The sequence below is a fragment of the Macaca mulatta genome, chromosome 20, assembly GCF_049350105.2.
Source record: "Macaca mulatta isolate MMU2019108-1 chromosome 20, T2T-MMU8v2.0, whole genome shotgun sequence".
Taxonomy (NCBI): Eukaryota; Metazoa; Chordata; class Mammalia; order Primates; family Cercopithecidae; genus Macaca; species Macaca mulatta.
The window spans coordinates 65366544-65381268 of record NC_133425.1 but is presented as its reverse complement, the minus strand read 5'-3'; the positions used below and the strand labels follow the sequence as shown (position 1 = coordinate 65381268).

Below are 14725 nucleotides of genomic sequence, written 5' to 3'. Positions count from 1 at the left end.
ATTGATTGACTTTTAATCATAGGAATATATACAGGTTTTACATTTATTTATTTATTGAAGAGATGAGGGTCTTGCTATGTTGCCCAGGCTGGTCTCACATTCCTGGGCTCAGGCGATCCTTTCGCCTCAGCCTTCTTAATAGCTGGGACTCTAGGCGCGCACCACTACACCTGGCAGGTTTTATCTTCAAAGGTAAAGAAGGCGCTAAGCTCTAGATGCTGAAGCGGATTTCCCAGGTGTCCCCCAAGGTTTGACCCCGCCCACACTTCTCTGAGTGTGTGGGCGGTGTCGCTGCACATGCGCGCGGGTAAAGCCGGGAGGTGCTGGCGCGGCCGCCAGGAGGCGCAGCCAAATCGTGGCTGCTCTTCCTGGTTCCCAGAGGCCCAGACTCGGACAGAGGAGCAGGCGCAAGCTCCGTGCGCATGCGCGTTCCCTGCTCACGCCGCCAACATGGCTCCAGTGGAGCACGTTGTGGCGGACGCTGGGGCTTTCCTGCGGGATGCGGCTCTGCAGGTACGGGGAGCTCCCTGCGGGACAAGAAAGATCTGGGTTGACCGCCCCTCTGGGAGTGCGTGGAGTCGGGCGGAGCGTTACTTGGTGCGGGCGGGTCTGAGCTGGGGCGTTCTGTCCGCAGGACATCGGGAAGAACATTTACACCATCCGGGAGGTGGTCACTGAGATTCGGGACAAGGCCACACGCAGGCGGCTCGCTGTGCTGCCCTACGAGCTGCGGTTCAAGGAGCCCTTACCGGAATACGTGCGGCTGGGTGAGTGCCTCTGCCCCAGCATTGATGGGAAGCCGGGGTCCCGGGCGCAGATGACACCCACTTGGGTGCGAGTTGGGGTCTAGCTGCCTTATCAGAGCAGTAGATTTAGAGCCAGCACTTCCTAGGAGATAGTGGTAGGAGACAGGCTTCCTGGGTCTGGAGTCAGCCAGTAACTAGCTGTATGCCCTCGGGCATAACATTCAAATTTGGGCCTCGTTTACCTCATCTGCAAAATGGGAATAATAATTGTATCTGTCTCCAAGGTTGCTGTGAGCATGAACTGAGGAATATGGCAGTCAGCACAGTGTTAAACACTTTGCAGACACGCAATAAATTTATTTGGATTTAAAATAAGAGCTTTGATCTCTTGCTACTACTCTTGTACATTTCTTTTCAGTAGCTTAGGCTGATAACTGGATATAAAGATCTGCACCTGACAGAGCTTTAAAAAGGGAGTGCTTTTAAGGCATTGTATTAAATGTGAAAGAAAATTAAACTGGGCGCGGCGGCTTACGGCCTGTAATCCCAGCACTTTAGGAGGCGGAGGCGAACGGATCACCTGAGGTCAGGAGTTCGAGACCAGCCTGGCCAACATGGGGAAACCCCCGTCTCTACTAGAAATGCAAAATTAGTTGGGCGTGGTGGCGTGCTCCTGTAATCCCAGCTTCTCGGGAGGCTGAGGCAGGAGAATTGCTTGAACCCGGAGGTGGAGGTTGCAGTGAGTCGAGATCGCGCCACTGTACTCCAGCCTGGGCGACAGAGCGAGACTCCGTCTCAAAAAAAAATAAAAAATAAACAAAATTAAACAATTGTCTCTTGGCTTAGGAGTCAGCGTTGTTCTCTTGTTGGGAATCAAGGTGATACCCAAGAAAGGCCCCTCAGTGTTTGGAAGTGTTTTAGAGGTTAGAGGCTGATAGTGGAGATGATGTTACCTCCTCTGTGATTTCTACGATTTTCTCCACCAACTTAGTAGCTCTGTGATCTTTGCCAACTTACTAAATCTTTCCCAGGAAATACTAATAGTACTTCTGAAGATTGGCAAAGGATGAAATGAATTAACACGTAAAGCTTTTAATGCAGTGCCTAGTGCACAGTAAGTGGACAGTAAATTGTAGTTGCTGCTAATGTCTGTTTTTTAGGAAATAAGAGCAGTATACCTAGTGTTCCTTGTACCAGTGTATTAGGAGATATCTCTCTGTTAATTTCAGGAAAAATTTTTTTTTTTTTTTGAGACGGAGTCTCGCTCTGTCGCCCAGGCTGGAGTGCAGTGGCCGGATCTCAGCTCACTGCAAGCTCCGCCTCCCGGGTTCCCGCCATTCTCCTGCCTCAGCCTCCCGAGTAGCTGGGACTACAGGCGCCCGCCACCTCGCCCGGCTAGTTTTTTTTTTGTATTTTTTAGTAGAGACGGGGTTTCACCGTGTTAGCCAGGATGGTCTCGATCTCCTGACCTCGTGATCCGCCCGTCTCGGCCTCCCAAAGTGCTGGGATTACAGGCTTGAGCCACCGCGCCCGGCCTGTTTCAGGAAATTTTTTTTTTCCCCCAAGATGGGGTCTTGCTCTATCACCCAGGCTGGAGTGCAGTGACGCGATCTCCGCTCATGCAAACTCCGCCTCCCGGGTTCAACGCCATTCTGCCTCAGCCTCCCGAGTAGCTGGGACTACAGGCGCCCGCCACCCTGCCCGGCTAATTTTTTTTGTATTTTTAGTAGAAACAGAGTTTCACCGTCTCGGCCACTATTTGGCCAGGATGGTGTCATCTGCTGACCTCGTGATCCACCCGCCTAGGCCTCCCAAAGTAGGAAATTTTAAATGTTTATTATGGATGACTGGAGAATAACAGCAGTCGAACAGCTGACATTTATTATGCATTAAGCAAGTGCTTTTTGTTTCCTCATAGACTACTACAATTACAAGTTGAGCATCCTGGATCTGAAATCCAGAATGCTTCTAAATCTGAAACTTTTTTTTTTTTTTTTGAGATGGAGTCTGGCTGTGTTGCCCAGGCTGGAGTGCAGTGGCACGATCTTGGCTCACTGCAGCCTCCACCTCCCGGGTTTCAGCAATTCTCCTGCCTCAGCCTCCCGAGTAGCTGGGATTATAGGCACGTGCCACCATGCCTGGCTAATTTTTGTATTTTGAGAAGAGAAGGGGTTTCACCATGTTGGCCAGGTGGGTCTCGAACTCCTGACCTCAAGTGATCTATCCACCTCAGCCTCCCATGGTGAGGCATGAGCCACCGCACCCCAACTTTCTTTTTTTTTTAAAAGGAGTCTCACTCTGTCACCCAGGCTGGAGTGCAGTGGCACAATCTTGATTCACTGCAACCTCTGCCTCCCAGGTTCAAACGATTCTCCTGCCTCAGCCTCCCGACTAGCTGGGATTACAAGCCCCTGCTACCACACCCAAATAATTTTTGTATGTTTAGTAGACAGGTTTCACCATGTTGGCCAGGCTGATCTCCTGACCTCAAGTGATCTGCCCACCTCAGCCTCTCAAAGTGTTGGGATTACAGGTGTGAGCCACCACACCCTGCCCCAGCCAACTTTCTGCTCCTTCCTCTGCATTTGATAAGGGTGTTACAGTAAACCTAACTGGCATGAGTCTTGGTGGTGGAGAATACAAATTTCTCAACTGCGTGTAGGGAAAGGTCAGAAAATGGATGAAAGTGTTAAGACTTTTCATGACACAGTGATCCTTTCTAAATTGTTTTGATACTTCCATTGTTTTGATGTGTTCTAAATCATTTTGATACTTCCACTGGTTATCCAAGGTCATATGGCTTTTTGCCTCTAACTGAAGATGGAAATCTGTTGTTTACAGTGACTGAGTTTTCAAAGAAAACAGGAGACTACCCCAGCCTGTCTGCCACGGACATCCAAGTGCTTGCGCTCACATACCAGCTGGAAGCAGAGTTTGTTGGAGTGTCTCACCTAAAACAGGAACCACAGAAGGTAAATCAAGAGGATAGGTTTTTAGAAGCTTTATATTGTGGGAACGATCAGATACACAAAAGTAGAAGGACTAGTGTAATGGACCCAGGGTCCCCATCATCCCCCTCCAGTTATCTCATAGCTAGTCTGTATTCATCTACACTGATCCACAGTCCTGAGTACTTTTTTTTTTTTGAGATGGAGTCTTGCTCTGTTGCCCAGGCTGCCGTATAATGGCGTGATCTCAGCTCACTGCAATTTCCACCTCCAGCGATTCTCTTGCCTCAGCCTCCTGAGTAGTTGGTGGGATTACAGGTGCCCACCACCAGGCCCAGCTAACTTTTGTACTTTTAGTAGAGACGGGGTTTCGCCATGTTGGTCAGGCTGGTCTCGAACTCCTGACCTCAGGTGATGCGCCCACCTCAGCCTCCCAAAGTGCTGGGATTATAGGCATGAGCCAGTGTGCCAGGCCTCAGCCCTGAGTATTTTAAACTCAGACATTGTGTAGTATTTCACTGATAGTTATTTCTTGGTATGTCTCTAAAGATCAAGACTCTCAACTTTAAAGCCATCATTACACCTACACAAAATTAATAGTAATGCCTGTTATCAAATATCCAGTCAGCATTCACATTCCTCAGTTATTCTGTAAATGTTAAGAGTTTGAGGTTCATACATTACAATTGGCAAATGTGTTTCAGTCCCTTTTTTTTTCCCCCTTCATCCAGGGTCTACCTGTGTTGCCCAGGCTGGTCTCAGAACTCCTGGGCTCAAGTGATCCTTCCACCTTAGCCTCCTGATTAGTCTCTTTTGATCTTTAGGTTTTGGGGAAAGGTTTAAGTTTGGAAAATGCAAAAAGAATAAAAATCTATATATCTGTATATAATAATTTTTTAAAAAACACAATTCTTTCTGGCCAGGTGCTATGGCTTATGCCTATAATCCCAGGGCTTTGGGAGGCCAAGGCAGGAGCATCACTTGAGCCTAGGCATTAGAGACCAGCCTGGGCAACCCCATCTCTACCAAAAAAAAAAGGCTATCCAGGCATGGTGGTGTGCACCTTTAGTCCCAGCTACTTGAGAGGCTGAGGCAGGAGGATCACCTGGGCACAGGAGATTGAGGCTGCAGTGAGTTGTGATCACACCACTGCACTCCAGCCTGGGTGACAGTGAGACCCTATCTCAAAAAAAGAGAGTTTTCTGGAGGTAAAAAAGAAGGAACACTAAGTATGTGCAAGTGTTTTTTCAAACCTTTGCTTCCTTCAAAACTCTGACTCCTGTTGTGCTTTTAGGGTCTTACCCAGTATGGCTAGGTTGAAGAGACTGATAAATTTGTGCCTGTGCCCATTGTCTATTTCTAAGCCAGAAGATTTTAGAAGCCAAAAAGTTTAACCTAATAATAGTTCATTTTCAATAGTGTTGACAAACAATTGCTTAATCTTCTCTGCCTAAAGTCACCAAAACTATGGTGGACTCCTATTTTTGCACTAGTTGAAACTACCTTCAAATTTTTTTTTAAGAGAGATGGGGTCTCACTGTGTTGCCTAGGCTGATCTCAAACTCCTGGGCTCAAGCCATCCCCCCACCTTGGCCTCCCAAAATGCTGAGATTACAGGAATGAACTACCACACTTGTTTTTTGTTTGTTTTTTAATGAGACAGGATCCTGCTATCACCTAGGCTAGAGTACAGTGGCGCTGATCACAGCTCACTGCAGCATCAAACTCCTGAGCACAAGCAGTCCTCCTACCTCGGCCTCCCAAGTAGCTGGAACTATAGGTGTACACCACCATGCCTGGCTAATTTTAAAATTTGTTTATAGAGATAGGGTGTCACTTTTGTCCAGGCTGGTCTCAAACTCCTGGCCCAAAACAATCCTCCTACCTCGGCCACTGCACCCAGCTATTTTTTCATTTTTATTCTGTGATTTTTTTAAACATTGGATGTCAGCCAGGCACGGTGGCTCATGTGTGTAATCCCAGCACTTTGGGAGGCTGAGATGGGCAGATCACTTGAGGCTGGGAGTTTGAGACCAGCCTGACCAACATGGCGAAACCCCATTTCTACTAAAAAATACAAAAATCAGTGGGGCATGGTGGCACACGCCTGTAATCCCAGCTACTTGGGAGGCTGAGGCATGAGAATTGCTTGAACCTGGGAGTCGGAGGTTTCAGTGAGCCGAGATTGTGCCACTGCCTTCCAGCCTGGGTGATAGAGCAAGACCCTATCTCAAAAAAAAAAAAAGGATATCTTTTTTTTTTTTTTAAGACAGAGTCTCGCTCTTGTCGCCCAGGCTGGAGTGCAGTGGCGTGATCTCGGCTCACTGCACTCACCCGGCTAATTTTTTGTATTTTTAGTAGACACAGGGTTTCGCCATGTTGGCCAGGCTGGTCTCCAATTCCTGACCTCAGGTGATCCACCCACCTTGGCCTCCCAAAGTGCTGGGATTACAGGCATGAGCCACTGCGCCCAGCCAAAAAAAAAAAAAAAAAAACTGGGTATCTTTAACTTTGATAACAAGAGGTAAAATATGTTTTTTGTTTTTTTAAAGGTTAAAGTGAGCTCATCGATTCAGCACCCAGAAACACCTCTGCACATTTCTGGTTTCCATCTGCCCTCCAAGGTAATTTCTTAGACAAGCTAGGCTCTTCATGTTCTTTTCTGAAACATGTCACATTTCTGTAAGTTATGTGTTCACAGTGAACTAAATTTACATGGACCAATAACATAGTTTGTCCAGCCGTGTCTGATCTGACTTGTTTGTCATATGTGATTTCATCTGTAACCTGAAAGGCTACAGATGGATTTTCAGGTTTTAAAATTGTTTCTTTTGATTTCAGCCTAAATCCCCGCAAGAAGCAGAGAAAGGACACCCAGCTTGTGAGCCTGAGAACCTGGAATTTAGTTCCTTCATGTTCTGGAGAAACCCTCTGCCCAGCATTGATCATGAACTGCAGGAGCTGCTGGTGAGGCCTTGACTTTTGGTCTTCGGACGACAGCTCAACGTCTCCCCCACTGCTCCTGTGGGCTGGGAGTTTGAAAGGTCTGTTGATGTTTCAGATTGACAGAAGTGAGGATGTTCCAAGCGAGGAGGAGGAGGAGGCAGAAAACGGGTTTGAAGACAGAAAAGATGACAGCGATGACGACGGGGGTGGCTGGATAACCCCCAATAACATCAAGCAGATCCAGCAGGAGCTGGAGCAATGTGACGTCCCCAAGGACGTGCGGGTTGGCTGCGTGACCACAGACTTCGCCATGCAGGTGGGTAGGGTGGGCCTGAGCCCACGTGTCACACACGTCATCGGCAGTGGTCCTACCGAGCTGCACAGATGTACACGGAGCTGGTGCTGCGCAGCACTTGTTTCCCTGGTTCTGGAAACCGCCTGTGCCCTTGGTGATTTTTAGTTTTGCTTAGAGGCTAGACAATCGTGATATGATGACAACATTTGTATAGTACATTAAATGTTTAATGTTTACTATTTTTTTTTCTTCAGTGTATATAATGTCATGTGGTCATTCAGATTCTTAAGACAGGGAGAGACAGTTTTCAGCCAGCAATGAGTATATTTGCCCCAGACAAAATAAAATGTCCATTGAGAGAGCTTGCTAATGACAGGTCATGGAAAATGACAAACACAGGCTCCAGGACAGTGTTAGAAAGACATCTGAGTCTTCGTCCTCGTTTACACATCTTGAGAGGCATCCCCAGGCTGAGTTTCCTTCACAAAAGCCAAGGAATATGGGCAACGCAGGGTTTGTGAAGTTCCCATAACTGTGATTACAAAATTGATGTGAAAAGAAAATTGATGACAAGAAAATTGAGTTCTTCTTTAACTTGTGGTTGTAGAATGTTCTGCTGCAGATGGGGCTGCACGTGCTGGCGGTGAACGGCATGCTGATTCGCGAGGCCCGGAGCTACATCTTGCGCTGCCACGGCTGTTTCAAGTACGTAGCTGGTGACCTGGCCCTGGTGCCCTCTGTGGAACACACAGTTTCTTTTTTTGTTTTGAGACACAGTCTCGCTCTGTAGCCCAGGCTGGAGTGCAGTCGCACAATCTCAGCTCACTCTGAGATTGCAACCTCTGCCTTCTGGGTTCAAGTGATTCTCCTGCCTCAGCTTCTCAAGTAGCTGGGACTAGAGGCACATACCACTGCACCCGGCTAATTTAATTTCTGTGTGTTTTTAGTAGAGGTGGGGTTTCACCATGTTGGTCAGGCTGGTCTCAAATTCCTGACCTCAAATGATCCATCCACCTCAGCCTCCCAAAGTGCTGGGATTACAGGTGTGAGCCACCGCACCCAGCCCACTCTTCCTGTTTCTTCTACAGACTTATTTAAAGAGTGCCCTACGTTAATGTATGTTTCTTCCACCTTGTCATTCCTCTGGGGCCTGGGTTCTGTCTCCACCTGGGCGCCGAGAACTTGGGGACAGAGGTTGCCAGGGGCCTCCCACCTTCTCTCAGTGGCATGAGGTTAGGGACATGGGTTCTGGAACAGTGAGCCTCATTCTTTAGCGGCACATACTGAAATGTCTGTCCTTGGAATGTCTGGGATTTGCTTTGACATAATCCACAAGTAGAAGGAGTGGGTGGGGGTGGAGAGGAAATAAGATTGGCCGTGAATTGATAGTTTTTGAAGCGGGGCGTGGGGGGGGGGTGATGGATACATGGGGGTTTATCGTGTTTTGTCTGCTTTATACATGAGAGATTTTCTGTTTACAAAAAGAAGTGTACATGGGTTCAAATCCAGATTCTGTGTCCTGCTGCCAGGGTGATTTTGCAAAAGCTGATTCACTTCTTTGTGCTTCAGATTCTTTTCTTTGAGATGAGGTCTCACTATGTTGCCCTGGCTGGTCTTTAACTCCTGGCCTCAAGCAATCCTCTTATCTTGTCCTCCTAAAGTGGTGGGATTATAGGCGTGAGCCATCCACCTCTCAGATTCTTTTTTTTTTTTTCTTTTTTGAGATAGTTTCCCTCTTGTTGCCCAGCCTGGAGTGCAGTGGCGCCATCTCGGCTCACTGCAATCTCTGCCTCCCAGGTTCAAGCAATTCTCCTGCCTCAGCCTCTGAGTAGCCGGGACTAGAGGCACATGCCACCACGCCTGGCTAATTTTTTGTATTTTTAGTAGAGGCGGGTTTCACCGTGGTAGCCAGGATGGTCTTGATCTCCTGACCTCTGATCCGCCCGCCTCAGCCTCCCACAGTGGTGGGATTACAGGCGTGAGCCACTGCGCCCGGCTTCGTATTTTTGTTTGTTTTGGTTTTTTCTGAGACAGTCTCACTCTGTTGCCTGGAGTTCAGTGGCACAGTATAGGCTCACTGCAATCTCTGCCCCCTGGGTTCAAGTGATCCTCCTGCCCCAGCCTCCTAAGTAGCTGGGACTATAGGCACCCACCACCACATCTGGCTAACTTTTTGTATTTTTAGTAGTGACAGGGTTTCACTATGTTGGCTAGGTTGATCTGAAATGCCTGAGCTCAAGTGATGTGCCTGCCTCGGCCTTGCAAAGAACTGGGATTGCAGGCATGAGCCACCACACCCGGCCCTATCAGATTGTTAATAAGATTGAGAAGGTGGTTGTGAGGAACTAGGAAGACAGTCGTGTCAAGGACTCTGTGGTATCCGGTACATAAGCAGCGTGCCTGTCGGGTGAACTGTTAGTTTCTTGACCACTGACCTCTCTTTGCTTTTCTGACTCTTGAGATGGTTCCTGTGGTGAGGGCTGGTGTTCTGTAGGGAGGCCTCTGGGACCCTGGAGACCGCCTGGTTGGCGTGGAAGAGCCTCTGCTGCAGCCTTGCTGGTGGAATGTGGCCTGGGACCTACTCTAGGGTGGCATCTGCCACTCTGCAGGCTCAGGCTGGGTCTGGGGGTATCATGTAGATCCATCTGGTGGTGCCCTTGTAGAGGCCCATGAGGAACTTTATGAATCATCAAAGGTGCCTCTCTGGGTCCCCAGCTCTTCCACTGGGCGGGGAGTTGCCTGTGTGAAGCCTCATTCCCTGAAGGCCTGAGCATAATCCAGCACTCAGGCTTGGGGCCCAGCCCCGCCAGCCAGTGTGGCTCTGCCGCTCCTCAGAGTGGCCCGCACCTTCCTCTGAAGCTTCATGTCATTTTGCTGTTTCAGGCTCATGACAGTAAAGCTCCTGGCTTCATAAAATTCCATTTTCTCCAACATCCTTTGTTACAAAAGCACTAAATTCACCAGATTAACACTCAATTCTTAGAAACACTTGGAATGTTCTTCATTCTTGTCAGATTAGCCCCGTGACTGCACAGTTTGCTGTACAAAATAATTAGGTCCCAACACTTGTTACGCGGTGCTTAGTTCACTCACAAGAGACTTCGGGTAAGGCATTTGGCTTCTCCAGCTATTCCACCCAGCTCTTGTGTCTTGACCATTGGGAACTGATGGAGAACTCCAGAAGAACAGGGACCAGGGCCACTGCTTTGCCGTTGGCAGCAGCAACTTCCTCCTGTCCAGGGTCCACTGTCCACAGGGCTTAGAGCACGTAGGCGGGGGAGGCCTTGGGTCTGTCCTCAGCACCTGGGCTTCGTTCAACCATGGCAGTGTGTTTCCTGTCTCATTAATACGCTCTGCCGCCTCCAGAGCTGCTCCCGAGTTACCACCCAGGCTGCCATTTGGAGAGAAGGTAGCTCGTGGTGTGACGAGGTGCCCCTCGAGAAAGTGCCGTGATGTGAAGGGCATTGATTCTGGAGCCAGACTGCCTGGGTTTATCTGCCATGGACCAGCTGGGTGACCTTGAGCAAGCTGCCTTAACTTGCCTCAGTTTCCCCATTTGGAAAATAGAGATGGTGCCATCCTCCCAGGACTAGTGACGTGAACCCTACAGAACAGAGCCCGGCGGTGTGTAGGAAGGGTTCGGGATTCACCTAACTGCATCCTGCTTGCTGGCACGCTTCCTTACCCGCCCTCCTGTGGTTTATCTGTCCCTCAGAGGGATGCAGCGACCCTTTGCTGACAGCTTCAGTGGCCTCCATCTTTGTGACATGTGTGGTGCGATTCAGCCCTTCCATGTTTCTTCTACTGAGGCCTGGGATCCACCTTGTACTCTGGGGCGGCGTTTGCTGCCTGTGGCTTTGGCGCAGATCGTCTCCTTTTGTGTCTCCCAGGACAACGTCTGACATGAGCCGAGTGTTCTGTGCTCACTGTGGGAACAAGACTCTGAAGAAAGTGTCCGTGACCGTCAGCGACGACGGCGCCCTGCACATGCACTTCTCCCGCAACCCCAAGGTGCTGAACCCCCGCGGCCTCCGGGTGAGTGGCACCTCTCCCAGTCCCCTCCCCACGCCCGAGTCGAAAAGAACAGAAAGGACAAAAGAAAAGCAGTCTAGTCATTTCTGCAAGATCAGGGATTGAAAGCCTGGGACCTAGGTACCAAGACGGAGCAGGGAGAATGCACACATGCCATCTCCTGAGAAGCGACCGGTCATTCGGGCAGTAGCTGTGAAAGGCGGCAGTGGTGGCTCACGAAGCGGGAGCTCATGTGGAGTAAGGCAGAGGTTAGATTTGTGCAGGACTTGAAGGATGGGCAGGGTCTCGGGACACCCATGGTGCAGAGAGGAACAGGTGTGGAAAGCACAGCACAGAAGAGAGGGCCTGATGGGTTACATGCGCAGCAGCTGCCAACAGAGAACCGGGAGGGAAGGATTGGAGGACAAATGAGCGTCATGAGTGGCACTGGCCTCTCCCAACAGTAAAATAGCCACGCATGCATGAAAACCTTTCAATTTTGAAATAATTTTCAACTTACAGAAAAGTTGTAAAGACAGTATAAACAATTCCTGGGGGTTTTTTGTTGTTTGAGGCAGGGCCTCACTGTCGCCCAGGCTGGAGTGCAGTGGCGCCATCTTGGCTCACTGAAACTCCACCTCCTGGGTTCAAGCGATTCTTCTGCCTCAGCCTCCCAAGTAGCTGGGATTACAGGCGCACACCACCGTGCCTGGCTAATTTTTTTTATTTTTAGTAGAGACAGTTTTGCCATGTTGGCCAGGATGGTCCCCAACTCTTGACCTCCGGTGATTTGCCCACCTCAGCCTCCCAAAGTGCTGGGATTACAGGTGTCAGGCACTGCACTCGGCCAGCAATTCCTGTTTACCCGTCACCTGGATTTCCCAGGGTTAATCATGTACCCACATCTGCTTTCTCTTTATACATGTACGTATTTTTTTCCTGAACCATTTTAGAGTAAATTATGCACATAATGCCCTTTTGCCTTGAAACAAGGACTTTATCTAAATCAAGAAATCAGCATTGCTGCAATACCACTGTGTAATCTGCAAACCCAAATCCAGATTTTACCAGTTGTTCTACAAACTTCCTGACAAAAGGAGATTTTTTGGGTGGAGAATCCAGTCTAGAGTGACACGCTGCATTTTGTCATCTCGTCTTTTTTCGTCTGGGGTCCTTTCTCAGTCTTTTGTCTTAGATGACCCTGATGCTTTTGAAAACTATGAGCCCGTTCCTTTGTAGAATGTCCCTCCCCTTGGGCGAGTCTGGTGTTTCCTCGGGATTGGATTAGATTGGGGCTGTGCAGTTTTGGCAGGAACACCCCGGAAGTGATCCTGCTGTGTCCTTCTCAGGACTTCATTTCAGTGGGTAAATAATTAGTTGTATAATGTACTGGTGATACTAACCTTGATCACTTGGTTCAGTGGCTTCTGCTACCTTCATCCCCTGTAAAGTTATTTATAATACTTAATTTGTAGAAAGAGACTGAGACTATGTATATATTATTTCTCGTTGAACTTAACTAAAGTTGCCTGAAACAGTTATTAGAGTGATGATTGCCAAATGGTGATTTTTTGTCATTCCTTCCATGTTTATGGCCTGGTATTCTACTGTAAGGAGGAACTTTCCTTTTATTCCCATGTATTGATTTCTATGAGTGTGGTCTTGTGGATCTGTGTTATAGTCTACAGGTTGTGATCTGTCACTGTCATTTTGAGCCTCGCATTGTGCCAACCTGTGGCCAGTGGGAGCCTGTGTTCTTTTGACAGATCCCAGGTACTCTTTCAACACAACTTTCTGGCGTAACAAGAAGTTCCCGGCCTCTCAGCCGTCTCCCGCCTGTGCGCCAGAATCTGCCATTTCTCTCAGGAGCTCTGGTTTTTTATGCAGGAGGGTTTTTAGAAGTAAAGATCTGGAGACTGGGTGTGTCTCTTGTCCTGGGGTATCATTGCGTCTTGGCTCCAATGGACAGAGCTAGGAAATATATACACGTGTGTATAAATACACACTGGAATGTTTTGTATTTCTGTTTCTGTATTGTCTTTAGCTGAAGGTACGTAGTCAAAATACCGTGCTCGGTCTTTCATGTGTGAATTGAGGTGGGAATCAGGTGGGAGGTGGCGGCATGTCCCACGTAGTACATGGTAGGCAGTCAGTTACCACCCGCTGTCATCTGCCTGCACCAGGATCTGCAAGGTCGGCTGTGCCTTGTGTGACTGTGGCTCCCCTTCTTCTAATGGCCCTTCCTTGTCTTATTTCCAGTACTCGCTTCCCACTCCCAAAGGGGGCAAATACGCCGTCAACCCCCACCTCACCGAGGATCAGCGCTTCCCTCAGCTGCGACTCTCCCGAAAGGCCAGGCAGAAAACCAACGTGTTCGCCCCTGACTACGTCGCCGGGGTGTCGCCCTTTGTGGAGAACGACGTCTCCAGCCGCTCAGCTACCCTGCAGGTCCGGGACAGCACCTTGGGAGCTGGGCGGAGACGCTTGAATCCCAACGCTTCCAGAAAGAAGTTTGTGAAGAAAAGGTGAAGTGCGAGTTCCCGCAGGCAAACTGGATGGGTGTTCTGGCCACTGTGGAGGTCCGGTGTCCCATTTCCCCAGCCGTGTCATCTCCAGGACCACCCGATGGAAATAACAGGTGGGCTTCACAGTGCAGCTCTGCCCCGCCATGCCCTGCTGGGTCTGCAGGGAACTGGGCTGTCCCATGGCCTGTGAGCGTCTGGAGCACCTGGCTGCCTGCCAAGGAAAGGGAATTGGATACAAACAGAACAGCGCCCTGGAGCCAATCTTCGAGAAAGGAATTTCCAAAGGATAATATTTTTCTAGTAAATGCGGCTGCAAGCGCCTGTGCATTTTTATTAAATAGGCCAAATTTTTGCTGCTTAGGTCATCTCGAGGCTGACGCTTGAGCTGTGTGCCCAGAGATCATGCATTTAGATTTATCTTTTTGCCAGAAAATACAAGGTTATAATAAAACTAAGAACTACCATTTCTTTCTTTTCGTTTAACCTCTTCTTTTTTTGAGAATGGTTTCCATTAGTCTGGAAGGTGCAATGTGGTGAGCTCCCTGACGGCCTTTCACCTGGATTCCCTGCGGTTCTGCCTCATCTTTTTCTGTACACACAGTCAGTCACAAAGTATGAGCCGTCTAGGAAAAGGATATTCTTTTACATAACCACAGTAGAGTTAGCAAATTCAAGAAATATCACGTTGGTACATTACTATTATGTAACATGACAGCACTGATAATCACCCCGTATCAGTTCTTTCTTCAGCTGCCTACTGTTCCATTGCGAAGAGCTATGAAACAAACTTGTTAACTACTTACTCTACATTAGCCCATTTAATCCATAGAACGTTAGTACAGGGTATGGCTGCTGTTATTTCAAGCAAGTCCTGAGCTACAAGAGGTAAGTGACACAGCCTGTGAGTGGCTAGACCAAGATAACAACTTAGTCCATCTGTGCTTTTTTTTTTTTTTTTTGAGACAGTCTCGTTCTGCTGCCAGGCTGGAGTACTATGGCTCAGTCTCAGCTCACTGCAGCCTCCGCCTCTCTGGCTCAAGAGATTCTCCTGTCTCAGCCTCCCGAGTAGCTGGGATTACAGGCAAGTGCCACCGTGCCTAAGTTTTTTTTCTTCTTTTTTCTTTCTAGTAGAGACGAGGTTTCACCATGTTGCCCAGGCTGGTCTTGAACTCCTGGCCTCGGGTGATCCACCCACCTCGGCCTCCCAAAGTGCTGGGATAACAGGCGTGAGCCACCGCGCCTGGCCCCATCTGT

At 48.8% G+C, this 14725-nt stretch overlaps 1 protein-coding gene across 2 annotated transcripts; it reads left to right on the top strand.

Moving 5' to 3' along the window:
* Positions 1–435: 435 nt before the first annotated feature.
* On the top strand, positions 436–13935 carry NOB1 (NIN1 (RPN12) binding protein 1 homolog). 2 transcript variants are annotated; one of them, NM_001258197.1, is given in 9 exon segments: positions 441–513; positions 635–767; positions 3588–3718; positions 6247–6318; positions 6536–6661; positions 6756–6956; positions 7543–7640; positions 10826–10970; positions 13206–13934. In NM_001258197.1, coding segments are annotated over 9 exon segments (1239 nt in total). In that variant the 5' UTR covers positions 441–450; the 3' UTR covers positions 13476–13934.
* Positions 13936–14725: the final 790 nt, after the last annotated feature.